Consider the following 12,475-nt stretch of genomic DNA (forward strand, 5'->3'; position numbering starts at 1 on the left):
AGGAGTTTGCGTTGATCCAGACGGACGGACGGACATGGCTTTATGATCGCGTTTTGTCATGCTGATCAAGAATATATATACTTTATATGGTCGGAAATGCTTCCTTCTATGCATTGTATACTTCTGACCAAAATAAATATACCATTTTTGCAAGGGTATAAAAATTCAATTTGATTAAATGGTTATATTATAAACCGTAAATTAGATAGGTCTGGTGTTTCTTCTGCTGCCATTGAGCATAGTAAATTCTCACATTAGGATCCAGATTCGAATGGAAAATTTTCAATATTAACAAAATGCGAGAAAGAAAACATAAAAAAATTGGGTCAAGATTCGATTTTTTTTACATTTTGTCCCAAAGCTCGGGAACGGATGGACTTAGAGGCTAGATGTCTTCCCAACATTTGTAGCTGTTTCAATTCTAAGAAACGTTACTGAAGAAAGTTTGTAAAAAAATTAATATTTTAGAAGTTAGAAGCAAATGAAAAAAACACCCTTTTCGAAAAAACGGCAACTTTGATGAAAAACTTCCCGAAAAAATTTTGTATGAAACCATCGTGATAACTTAAAAAACTAATGATGCAGTTCGATTCGCAGGACCCGAAATAGGGTGAAACTATCGAATTTTGCCATGTCTTTTTTTTCGACTATCACAGTGTTATTTGTCTATTGTTACATTGAATTAACTGTGCTTCTGTTTTTTTAATTCTTTCAAAATCTGCCGCATCATGCGTTCCTGCCACAACCTTTAGCGCTGTGCCCAAAAAATCTAGACTTCTTGCTATCCTGTGGTGTATCATTAACGCGGACAAAAGATTTTTAACATGTTTTATGTCTACTTCTATAAATTTTCGCATGTTCGTCAAGGGAAATAATTCAGCCAGTTTTATCGTATCGGCTATGATTTTCGTGAATTCAGTCAGGTTCGTCGAATGTCTTAGGTAGCTGCGTTGCTCCCATATTAAAACATTGCCGTCTAGCACGGGAATGTAATTTGCATTGGAGTAGTCGGTAATGCGTGCCCCTGCTGCGGCTAGGACTGAGAGTATTATGGTGATTAACCTGTGGGGAATGTAAACAATGACTATAGTGACTTTGTGGTTTGATATAGCAAATAAAGAACTTGATCAAAATTACCTCAAATTGTCCTTATGGACCACCCTCCCCTTAATAATTACAGAAGTTCCCAGGTCTGCTTGTACGCGTCCCTCAGAACACAACGGGGATAATTTGTTTCCCAACCTTTTATTGTTCTTAATAAATACTTTGTCGCCTACGTCAAATACCCTATTTTGCCTATCTGGGTTGCATCTGTTGAGTTGATCTTGTTGTGCTTTGTTTATTCTGTCTTTAAAATTTTCCCGCAAAACAGTGTGTTGTGCATGGATAACGTCTATTGGCTTTTCTTCCGTAACCGAATGAATTGTTTTATTATATTCTATTGCTGCTTTTACTATGATCTGTGTCGTATCATTAAGTTGTTTATCAATTTTCATGCATCTGGCTATCTCTAGCAATGTACTGTGGAATCGTTCCACTTGTCCATTCGAGCAGCTATGCAATGGAGGTGCGTTTACTCGGTCTATTTCGAATTGATTTTTTAACATCGAAGTAATCGTCTCTGAATTAAACGATGCTTCGTTGTCACAATAAATTGTCTTTATTTTTGGAAAAATATTGAGTAATTGCAATATGGGGATAGTAATATCCGTTATTGTTCGGGATAATAAGGGTTGTACAACAGCAAATTTGGAAAACTTGTCCACCCAGGTCAAGAATAGCTTGTGGTCAGTGGAGAATATATCGATATGCAGCATTTCGCCGGGATAAGACGGAATAGGTGTTTGCCCAAGTTCTTGTTTTTTTGGGTGACGGTCGAACTTAGCTGTAGAGCAGACTTTGCAATTTAAGACGATTTCATTTAATTTAATTTGGCCATTTTTGGGAAGTAATACTCCCGAAGTATTTGTTTGATGTGCGCGCTCTTTGTGCGCGATTATGTTCGGTATTAACTATCTGAATCTGATCATCTTTGTTGGTTATATCAGTAACCATGTTCCTGCAATGCCAAAACTTTGTTGTGGGGAAAAGTCGAACTAATTCATGTTGAAAGGCGGCTAATGTAGGAAGATCGCAATGGAATGCATTTACAACATCACGGCTCACTACAAGCTTTAAGGATTCAAGGAGATCGTTCTTGTCTGTGAATTGTATCACATGGCGAGTTTTGCTGCCGAACAGAATTAGTCTCCGATGCAGGTTGTAGCGTGCCTCTTATAGGATTAATTGGTTTATAAAGAGATTAACAGGCTTGTCTGTTGTCTCGATTGTGTAGGTCAAGGAAAGCTCACTGTGGACGGTGGCAGCACATGGTTGAATTTCATCTTGTAGGGCATTTACATTTTGCCTTGATAAGGCATCTGCCACTAGGTTTTCTTTCCCTGGCTTGTAATGAATTTGAGCGTTACGTTCTTCAATAAAGGCCATCCACTTTTTAACTTTCGCATTTGTGTTTTTTTGTGACACGGAAAATGTGAGCGGTTGGTGATCTGTAAAAATGTGCAACTCTCTGGTTCCATACAGGTAGTTCTGTAGTTTTCCAAGAGCCCACACGATTGCCAACAATTCCCTTTCATTAGTGGCGTAAAGTGATTCACTTTGCTTTAATATTCGGGATATCATTGTTATTGGCCTCCCGCCCTGGGACAACACTGCTCCAATCCCGTCGGCAGAAGCGTCGGTGGTGAGGTCGAAAGGTTTTTGAAAGTTCGGGTACATGAGTATGACATCCTCGGATGCCAGAATGTTTCTTAAGCGGTCAAAGGTGTGACGTTGCTATTCATCAAAGTCGATTGGGACCTTTTTGGACATGTGTTTGTTTTTTTTTCCATTTTCACCGGTTGGTTAAAGGTCTTGCGATTGATGCAAAATCCTTAATAAACACCCTCTAATAACTAGCAAGGCCCAAAATCGATCTTAGTGCATAGCGGCTCTTTGGCTCGGGGTACTCCTGAATTGCTTTGACCTTTTCGGGGTCAGTTTTTGTTCCGTCACTAGAGACGATGAAACCCAAATATTTGACGCTTTCTTTAAAAAAGAAAGACGTAGCATATTTTCCCGATTTGTTCCCTTAGAACATCATCGATTGCTCTCTGAAATATGCTTCCGGCATTTTTCAAACCAAAGGGTAAGCGACAGAATTCGTATTTCCCTCCGTTTACTGAGAACGCCGTTTTCGCGCGATCCTTTTCAGCTAGATAGATTTGATGGTATCCAGATTTTAAGTCCAGAGTCGTGAAAAATTTTGCCTTACCAAGATTCGCTAGAATCATTGGAATGCTTGGCATTGGGTACCGGTCGGCAATGGTTCGCTCGTTTAACTTTCGAAAGTCAATAACGAGTCGTTTGTTTTTGTTACCGTTTGAGTCCAAGCCTTTTTTGTCAACAACCCATGCAGGACTGTTGTACGCAGACCGAGATGATCTTATAATGCCGTCTTTTAACAATTGAGCGATTTCGTTATTAACAAAATCGGCTACAGGATATGGGTAAGACTTGGAGTACACTTCTTGGTTGTCTATTGTGTGAATTGTGACAATAACTGAAGTGTTATATGGCAATGCCTCGTTAGAGGTCGAAAATGCGCCGATCCTGTTCAGTATTACCTTTTTAGATTCCTCTCTTACGCTATCAGGAACTATTATGTCATCAATGCGTGTGAAATTAACGCTATCGCAAGTTTGGTGTTGCAGTGCTTCCGCCGTACTGCCATATGTAATACTACCGCTGTGTAAGCAGATCGCTTGCTGCTTGCGTTAGCAAATCTAAGCCTATTATGGCATCAAAAGTATCAAGGGTATCTAAAATGAAAAACGGGGCATTCTTTCCGAAAATTCTCATGAAGCATTTTTCTTGTTTTCCTGTAAAATGGGGGTTTTTCTCAAAACGTTTTCCCTGTCTGGGCATTGAGCGATTCCCTTGCTTGTTATTTTGCCCTGGGTGACTCCTATCTTGAATTGCTTTAGCATACGTAGCAGCGAACATGCTCCTTTCTATGCTATTCTCAGCCTTGCGAGCCAGTGCTAAAGCCGAAGGCAAATCTTTGGGCTGTGCTGGTATAACTAGTGCCTTAATAGGCCTCCTCAGGCCTGCCATGAAGGCGTGCAGAGCATCGCTCCTAATTTCTGTATTAAGAATGACGGCTGCTTGCTCCTCATGCGTCATGTCAATTTTATTTGTAATAAGAGTGAGGTTTTTCTCAACCTCATCATAGTACTGCTTCAATTCTAGGTCTCCTTGTCTGACCATTTCTAATTGATGTCTAAGAACGCGCAGAGACGTTTTTTCGGCGTATGTGCAATCAAGTCTAGCAATGATTGCATCGAAATTTAGCACAGTGTTATGTGAGGTAAGCACTACGCGTGCGGCACCACAAACATTATTTTTTAAAATGATCACTGCCTGGTAATGTGTTTCACTCTCATAGTATCCCTTGTAGGCTTGATATGCCTCTATGGCTGATTGTCTCCAAGACACATATTCTTCATGGTCACCATTAAAATTCGGCACCGATTTCGCAGCGTCGAGTCTAACCTCACATCTAATGCTGGGGTCAATTGTTACTCTTTCGTACACCTGTACTTGGGGCGCTTCAATTCTAAGTGAGCTTACTTGGTTTCTCAGATGTATGAGTTCGGCGTATATCTCGCCTCTTATGCGTTGTTCTTGTGCGTTAAGCGCAGTGCTGACTGCGCTCTCTATTATAACTTTTAACGTTTGTGAATCCATTTCTGTTTGATCGAGTGCTTGAGGCCTAGATTGTACTATAATATCTTCGTCGCTATCAGATTCTTTTTTAATGTCCCTATAGGACCAACTTATTGACAGTTGTTTAATACAGTGTCTTAGCGAATTCAATCTAACAATATGACCGCACACATTCAAACTCTTAATTAAATTCAATGCAAATAAATTCTAAGCATATTAGTTATTAATTATTCACAAGATCACTTTATGCTGCCACTTTTATTATTATTTTTTTTATTATTGTTTTTATATTTGTTTGGTTTCAAATTTATATATTTTAAATTATTTTTCCCAACAGTCACTTACATGTTGGTAGGGTGTGGATTCTTAGAGGGTAATCCAATTCCGGTTGGGCGCCAGTTATAATGTTGAATGTGTCCACTGGTTCCTGTTAGGGGTTGCCGTTGGTGGGATCCAACTTATGGATTCATTTATGTTGATTAGGATGAGATACGATTAGGTATCTGAATCACCGTCCTTGTGGATCAGCAATATATTAGATATGATAAATTATGTTTCGGCTAAGTGCCGGAGTTATGCTTCTATATTGCTAAAGGGTTATACAAAAAGTGAATATATTGAAGGAAGTAAAAGACAACTAAACCTAAGTACATAAATTGGAATATGAATCTAAAGCTAAATTCATAAGTGGGAATATGAATCTAAAGCTAAATACATAAGAAGTAAATATGTAAGGCGTATGGTCATGCTATGAGCTCTTGGTCAGACGCTGTGTCAGCGTATTTATGCTTATGTGGAATTGTGCAGCTGCACAGATTCTTCTATGACTTAGTGCAGGGGCAGTTCGCTAGATTGTTTGTTAACTTACATACCAAATTCGGTGGCTCTAGCTCTTGCAGTCTCCGAGATCTAGGTGTTCATACGGACAGACGGACGGACGGACAGACGGACATGGCTAGATCGACTCGGGTGTTGATTCTGATCAAGAATATATACACTTTGTGGGGTCGGAGATGCTTCTTTCTGCCTGTTACATACATTTTGGCGACTTTAATATACCATTTCACCCTAGCATTGTTAAAGAAATTTTTTTATAAAACTGTTGGTACAAAAAAATGTGTATTTATTGAAACATTGATTGCGGCGAAATACTGTGAGAAACTAAATCAACCCGTACGCTCTTTATTTTTCCTGTGAGGACTACGGCAGCCGTTGAATGCGAGGTGCCGAATGTGTTCGTCCGACGCGGGATATTAGTGACCCTGCACTAGGGTACAGCCATTTAGAGACATTTACCTTTAATCATGAGTATTAAATATTTTACTAAACCCAAACCTTTTGCTACGCACATGTAAACTAAGAGCACAGAAAAACGAAAAAATTGAGTTGTTTTTTGCCTTCTCTCTCTCTATCTCTTCGTCTTTAATTCATGTTTTTTTTTATAAGCGAAAAATAAACCAGAGCGCCAAGGTTAACTTCGACCGCGTCAAAGTTTGTATACCCTGGTAAGTTTTTTGTTACTCTTTCCGTACCTTCTGTCCACCGATTGCTCCTATGGTAGATATATGATATAGTCACGCGATCTTGATCAAATTTAGCACAGTCATAAACAGATATATAAAACTGACAAATTTTAATTTTAAAGTAACCGGGTCAAAAGTAACGAAGTTATTAAGAAAAGTCACAGTTCGTGACTCTGTCGTTTGTATGAGCTATGTGTTGAATGTAGATGTACAGAACTAGCTACACACAAATATATTAAAAATGTACATATGTAAATCATTAGACAATTAACGAATAACGCACATGCGCATTGCCTATAAAAAAGTCTTATCATTTGATGGTTATATATTGTTAGATATTTTCAACAGAAGTTAAAATACAATGAAGTAAGTAAGTCGTCTCGCCGACTTAGGTATACCATACACCAGTGAAGCAAATATTTCAACTTTATTAAACAAATGCATTTTCACATGCTTCTTACAAGCATATCCTAGTATCTCGCTCACTCAATCATACGAGCACCCTAGCGCCCCCACCAGCCAACGGCCAACTCCGTCCTTATGGAAAAATGTTTATGTGCATAACTCGACTGTTTTGTTGGCCAAATTTGATCAAATTTGGTATTTTGTCAAAATTTTCTATTTCGGTTATTGGCTGCTGCTTTTGCTGTCAGATTTTCTGAATTCGGTTTTTTGCTGTTGCTTTTGCTTCGACTGTTCATAGTTTCTGAAGCAGAAGCAACAGCACACAGCAAAACTGTTGACAGTTTCGCAGTTTTCAAACCCTGTATAAAGTATTCTGGTAGTATATGGATCCTTGAACTCCTTCGACCAACGCTTAACAAAGCCATCAATACTCTTAGCCCTACCAACACTAGGCGATATATATTATTAAAACTAAGTTTGTGCTCTATCAATATCCCCAAATAGTTTACAACCAAAGAAGTATTATTAATTCTTTCTAACGGGAAATTATTTAAAAAGAAACATGTTAATTGTGGAGAACCTCTATGAAAAGACATAATTTTGCACTTAGAACAGTTTAGCGATAACAAGTTAGCCCTAAACCACCCTGAAAAGCATTCAGGTCAGCTTGCAGGGTATGGCATGAAAGAGAGTCTACGATGCGTTTAGCGATTTTAACATCATCGGCATACATAAGAACTCTGTTACTTAAAAGAACTCTAAGGAGATCATTAATAATGAAGTAAGTAAGTCCTCTCGCCGACTTTGGTATACCATACACCAGGTGAAACAAATATTTAAAATTTCGAAAACCAAATGTATGTCTATTAAATTGTTTTAACATGCCTCATACCATATGCTATTTCGTTCACTCTACAAACACACGAGCACTCTAGCGCCGCCACTAGCCAACGGCCAATTCTGCCCTTATGGATCGCGTAGCAAAATACGTTCATACGTATATTTTGTATGTTTCTTGTCCGATTTCAATCAAATTTGGTAGTTTGATAGAAATATATAAGATTAATTAGTCTGCCAAATTTGATCGCGATATTCAAAAAATTGCAAGAGAGAATCGGTTTTTTCTAAATTATGGAGGCGGAAGTGGGCGTGGCAACGTATTAAAATACATATATTCTGCACGCATACTAAGCCAGTATACATACTAAATTTGGTGACTTTAGCTTTGTTAGTTTTGGAGAAAATCAGTTTTGTTTAATTTGCGGGGGCGGAAATGGGCGTGGCAAAATTTTTAAATAGTCAATATCTGCGTGTGTATTAAGCTAGCTTATATACAAAATTTAATGTCGGTAGCTTACATAGTTTTTAAGAAAATCTGTTTTTTGTAAATTCCGGTGGCAGAAGGGGGCGTGGCAAAAATTTGAAACAAACTCAATAACTGTACATACTACACGAGACTGCATACGAAATTTGGTGGCTCTAGCTCTTGTAGTCTCCGAGATCTAGGTGTTTATACGGACGGACGGACAGACGGACATGGCTAGATCGACTCGGTTGTTGATCCCGATCAAGAATATATATACTTTGTGGGGTCGGAGATGCTTCCTTCTGCCTGTTACATACATTTTGGCGACTTTAATATACCATTTCACCCTATGGGTGTATGGTATAAAAATGGTGAATATTAATGGGTCAAGGTGACTGCCATGTGGGACTCCCGATTCAACACAATTGATCTTAGAGAGGACCTAAAATAAAAACCCTCAGCCTCCCATTGCGTAGATATTGTGAAATCCAAGTAAGCAGGGCATACGGAAGGCCAACTTAATTCAGCTTATATAATATTAAGGCATGGTTTACCTAATTGAAAGCCTTACTGAAATCCGTATATATAACATCGGTTTGCCCTTGTTTCTTGAAACCTTGGATTACTAAGGATGTAAACTGTAAAAGGTTAGTTGTGGTAGAACTATTCTTGACAAGCCCATGCTGGTATGGTGATAAAATAGATTTACATAAATGCTTTATTTGAGACGTAATCATTTTCTCAAACAGTTTAGTTGTGCAAGTGGGAAGTATAAGCGGTGTGAAATTGCGGGTCCTTCTAGATGGAACAGACCGATTCAACTCGCTCTTAGACAACCGCACTCAAGTGATGCAAAAATTAGAATGATAATTTATAAAGAAGGTACGCCATTGAGACCAACCTGCTCATCAATTGGTTCTCCATTCTACGGACTATGCAAATACATAGTCAACATATTAAAAAATATAACGGCAGACTCAACATACAACGTAAAGAACGGCTCAGAATTTAAGACGTGGATAAATGACACATACATTTGCGACGATGAAAGATTCATATAATTTGACGTAGTATCACTTTTTCCAAGTATTCCAATAGAATTGGCACTTGACACTATTATGGAAAAGTGGATAAAAATTAAAGCGCACACTAACATTCCAAAATTAACATTCATGGAAATAGTACGGTTTTGTATACAAGAGAACAGATATTTTAAATACAAGAACAACATATACACACAACTAAAAGGAATGCCTATGGGCTCATCAGCGTCACCAATAATAGCTGACATAATTATGGAAGAGCACTTAGAGAAAATGAAATGAAACCCAATAAAGAAACCTCGACAAAACTCTTTATGTCCGTCACATATGTCTCACAACTGTCGGAAAGATTAGCATACTCGGATTTCTATGAAACAGAACAAATAAAGATAGCACATTGAACCAACACCACATTACGGAGTATTTTCAACAGGACAAAAAGTAAGATTGATACAATGGACAAGAGCAACGTAGTTTATAAAATACCATGCAGCGGGACCAATGAAGAAAACTGTGATAACATGTATGTATATAGGGACAACCAAATCGAAGCTAAAAACTAGACAAACTAACATAGATCTGAAGAACAAACTTCGTCAGCGCTCCAATGTACAAAAAACGGCACTTATGGCCCACTGTGACGCCAGTGGACATTCCCCAAATTTTGAAGAAGTAAACATAATAGACCAAGAACAACATTACAACAAACGTTATACTTTGGAAATACTGCACATAATAAATACCCCGACAAATATAAGACTTAATTATAATGTAGATACAGACAACTGCGCGCATTTATACAGGCATTTATTAGGGGCAAGTCAGTGTGTCAGCTCCACGTCACAGTGTGCGGACGTGTAAAAATAAGTAGGTGTTTCTTGTTGTTAAATTAATGTTAAAGATAATCACAATTAAATGTTTTTGTAGTTGCCCTGAAGACGACCCTGGTCGAAATATATCGGAGAAGAAAATAAGAACAAACTGTTTTTTATTTTTGTTTTTATTCACCCAACAATTTGACCTCGAACCGGCAAATCATACCACTGATAATAAATTTATTAATTTAATTAAAATTAATAATAAATTATTAATTTTAGCAATGCAACAACATTTTTATCATTGGTGTGATGGTGTGATGTATTTTGTATTGCTTACAAAAGTAACAATATGAACAAAGTTGGTATGTTTATTTACTATTAATTACAACCTTCAGATAATCTGCGATGCACAAAGCTTAGAAGAAAACAATTACTCTATTATAAATGTTTTCTTTTCTGCCAATTAAAATGGGCCTTTTTTGTCTCTTTTTCTATAACACATGTTGCTGGACTCGTAGGTTTATCCCTAACGTGGCATCGCCAAATCGCTGCTACCTAAAGGGCGTGTTTCCTAACTGTCCCTTGGGACATCCCACCAAGATGTCCGCGGTGAGTCGCCAGGAACGCTTATTGCACGGTAAGCATATACAGGTGCAATCGCATACGCATTGGTATTTAATTTTTTAAATACGATTTTAACAATACTTACTTGAAATTCACATTCTAGAATATCCGAGTCGTTAAGGAGCCGAACAGTGCATTTATACACACCATGACACTCATTTCTGCTTTTAAACATATTTTGTTACAGTGTTATAGATTTGCGAATATTTAAGTATTTCAAGAAATGCACATTTTTTGGTACCAACAGTTTTATAAAAAAAATTCTTTAACAATGCTTTAACCAAAGTTAAGCCATTTCTACTTATTTCTAACATTTAATAATTTTATTTTAACTTCTGTTGCAAATATCTAACAATATATAACCATCAAATGATAAGACTTTTTTATAGGCAATGCGCATGTGCGTTATTCGTTAATTGTCTAATGATTTACATATGTACATTTTTAATATATTTGTGTGTAGCTAGTTCTGTACATCTACATTCAACACATAGCTCATACAAACGACAGAGTCACGAACAGTGACTTTTCTTAATAACTTCGTTACTTTTGACCCGGTTACTTTAAAATTAAAATTTGTCAGTTTTATATATCTGTGCTAAATTTGATCAAGATCGCGTGACTAAAAGAAGTGACTTTTATCAAAAACTTCGTCACTTCCTATGCTAAGATTGTAGGCCGTTCTTTCGCTAACATTTGGCTTCTTAGATAAAACGTTTTTCCACTTTGACGGCTACAGGTACGGAAAGAGTAACAAACAACTTACCAGGGATTACAAACTTTGACGCGGTCGAAGTTAACCTTGGCGCTCTGGTTTATTTTTCGCTTATAAAAAAAAACATGAATTAAAGACGAAGAGATAGAGAGAGAGAAGGCAAAAAACAACTCAATTTTTTCGTTTTTCTGTGCTCTTAGTTTACATGTGCGTAGCAAAAGGTTTGGGTTTAGTAAAATATACTTTAATACTCATGAATATGAGTAAATGTCTCCAAATGGCTGTACCCTAGTGCAGGGTCACTAATATCCCGCGTCGGACGAACACATTCGGCACCTCGCATTCAACGGCTGCCGAAGTCCTCACAGGAAAAATAAAGAGCGTACCGGTTGATTTAGTTTCTCACAGTATTTGGGCGCAATCAGATCTATGTGGCTTTGGGAAACACACATGAAAAAATTGATCATAATTTTGTTTGCCCTATCATTTTCATGCAACTGATAATCGGCTGCGCTTGTTTTCTCGTTGAGCGCAAAATTTGTTAAAGTAAAAAAATGAAGTAAGTAAGTCGTCTCGCCGATTTGGGTATACCATACACCAGTAAAGCAAATATTTCAAATTTATTAAACAAATGCATTTTCACATGCTTTTTACGAGCATATCTTAGTATCTCGCTCACTCATGCATATGAGCACACTAGCGCCGCCACTAGCCAACGGCCATCTCCGGCCTTTTGGAAAAACGTTTGTAAGTATGCATAACTCGAATGTTTTTTGTATTTAACTATTTCAATAAATGCACATTTTTTTGTACCAACATTTTTATAAAAAAAATTCTTTAACAATGCTTTACCCAACGTTAAGCCATTTCGACTTATTTCAAACATTTAATAATTATACCATACACCCATAGGGTAAAATGGTATATTAAAGTCGCCAAAATGTATGTAACAGGCAGAAAGAAGCATCTCCGACCCCACAAAGTATATATATTCTTGATCAGGATCAACAACCGAGTCGATCTAGCCATGTCCGTCTGTCCGTCCGTCTGTCCGTATGAACCCCTAGATCTCGGAGACTGTAAGAGCTAGGGCCACCAAATTTGGTATGTAGACTCGTGTAGTATGTAGAGTGATCAAGTTTATTTCAAATTGCCACGCCCCTTTCCGCCTTCGCAATATAAAAAAAGCGTTTATCTCAAAAACTATTCCATCTAGAGACACCATATTTAGTATGTATATTCGCTTAGTAAATGGACACATTTTGTATGTATAA

General features: G+C 37.6%; 1 protein-coding gene across 1 annotated transcript in view; it reads right to left on the minus strand.

Moving 5' to 3' along the window:
• The window catches only part of LOC6651891 (FERM domain-containing protein 5), a 249,741-nt gene extending 238,866 nt beyond the window's left edge, over positions 1–10,875 (minus strand). Inside the window, exon 1 of the mRNA XM_002074320.4 lies at positions 10,572–10,875. Within this exon, the coding sequence (XP_002074356.2) occupies positions 10,572–10,661 (90 nt within the window). The 5' untranslated portion in view covers positions 10,662–10,875. The remainder of the gene's footprint in view (positions 1–10,571) is intronic.
• Positions 10,876–12,475: the final 1,600 nt, after the last annotated feature.

The sequence above is a fragment of the Drosophila willistoni genome, unplaced genomic scaffold, assembly GCF_018902025.1.
Source record: "Drosophila willistoni isolate 14030-0811.24 unplaced genomic scaffold, UCI_dwil_1.1 Seg485, whole genome shotgun sequence".
NCBI classification, from domain to species: Eukaryota; Metazoa; Arthropoda; class Insecta; order Diptera; family Drosophilidae; genus Drosophila; species Drosophila willistoni.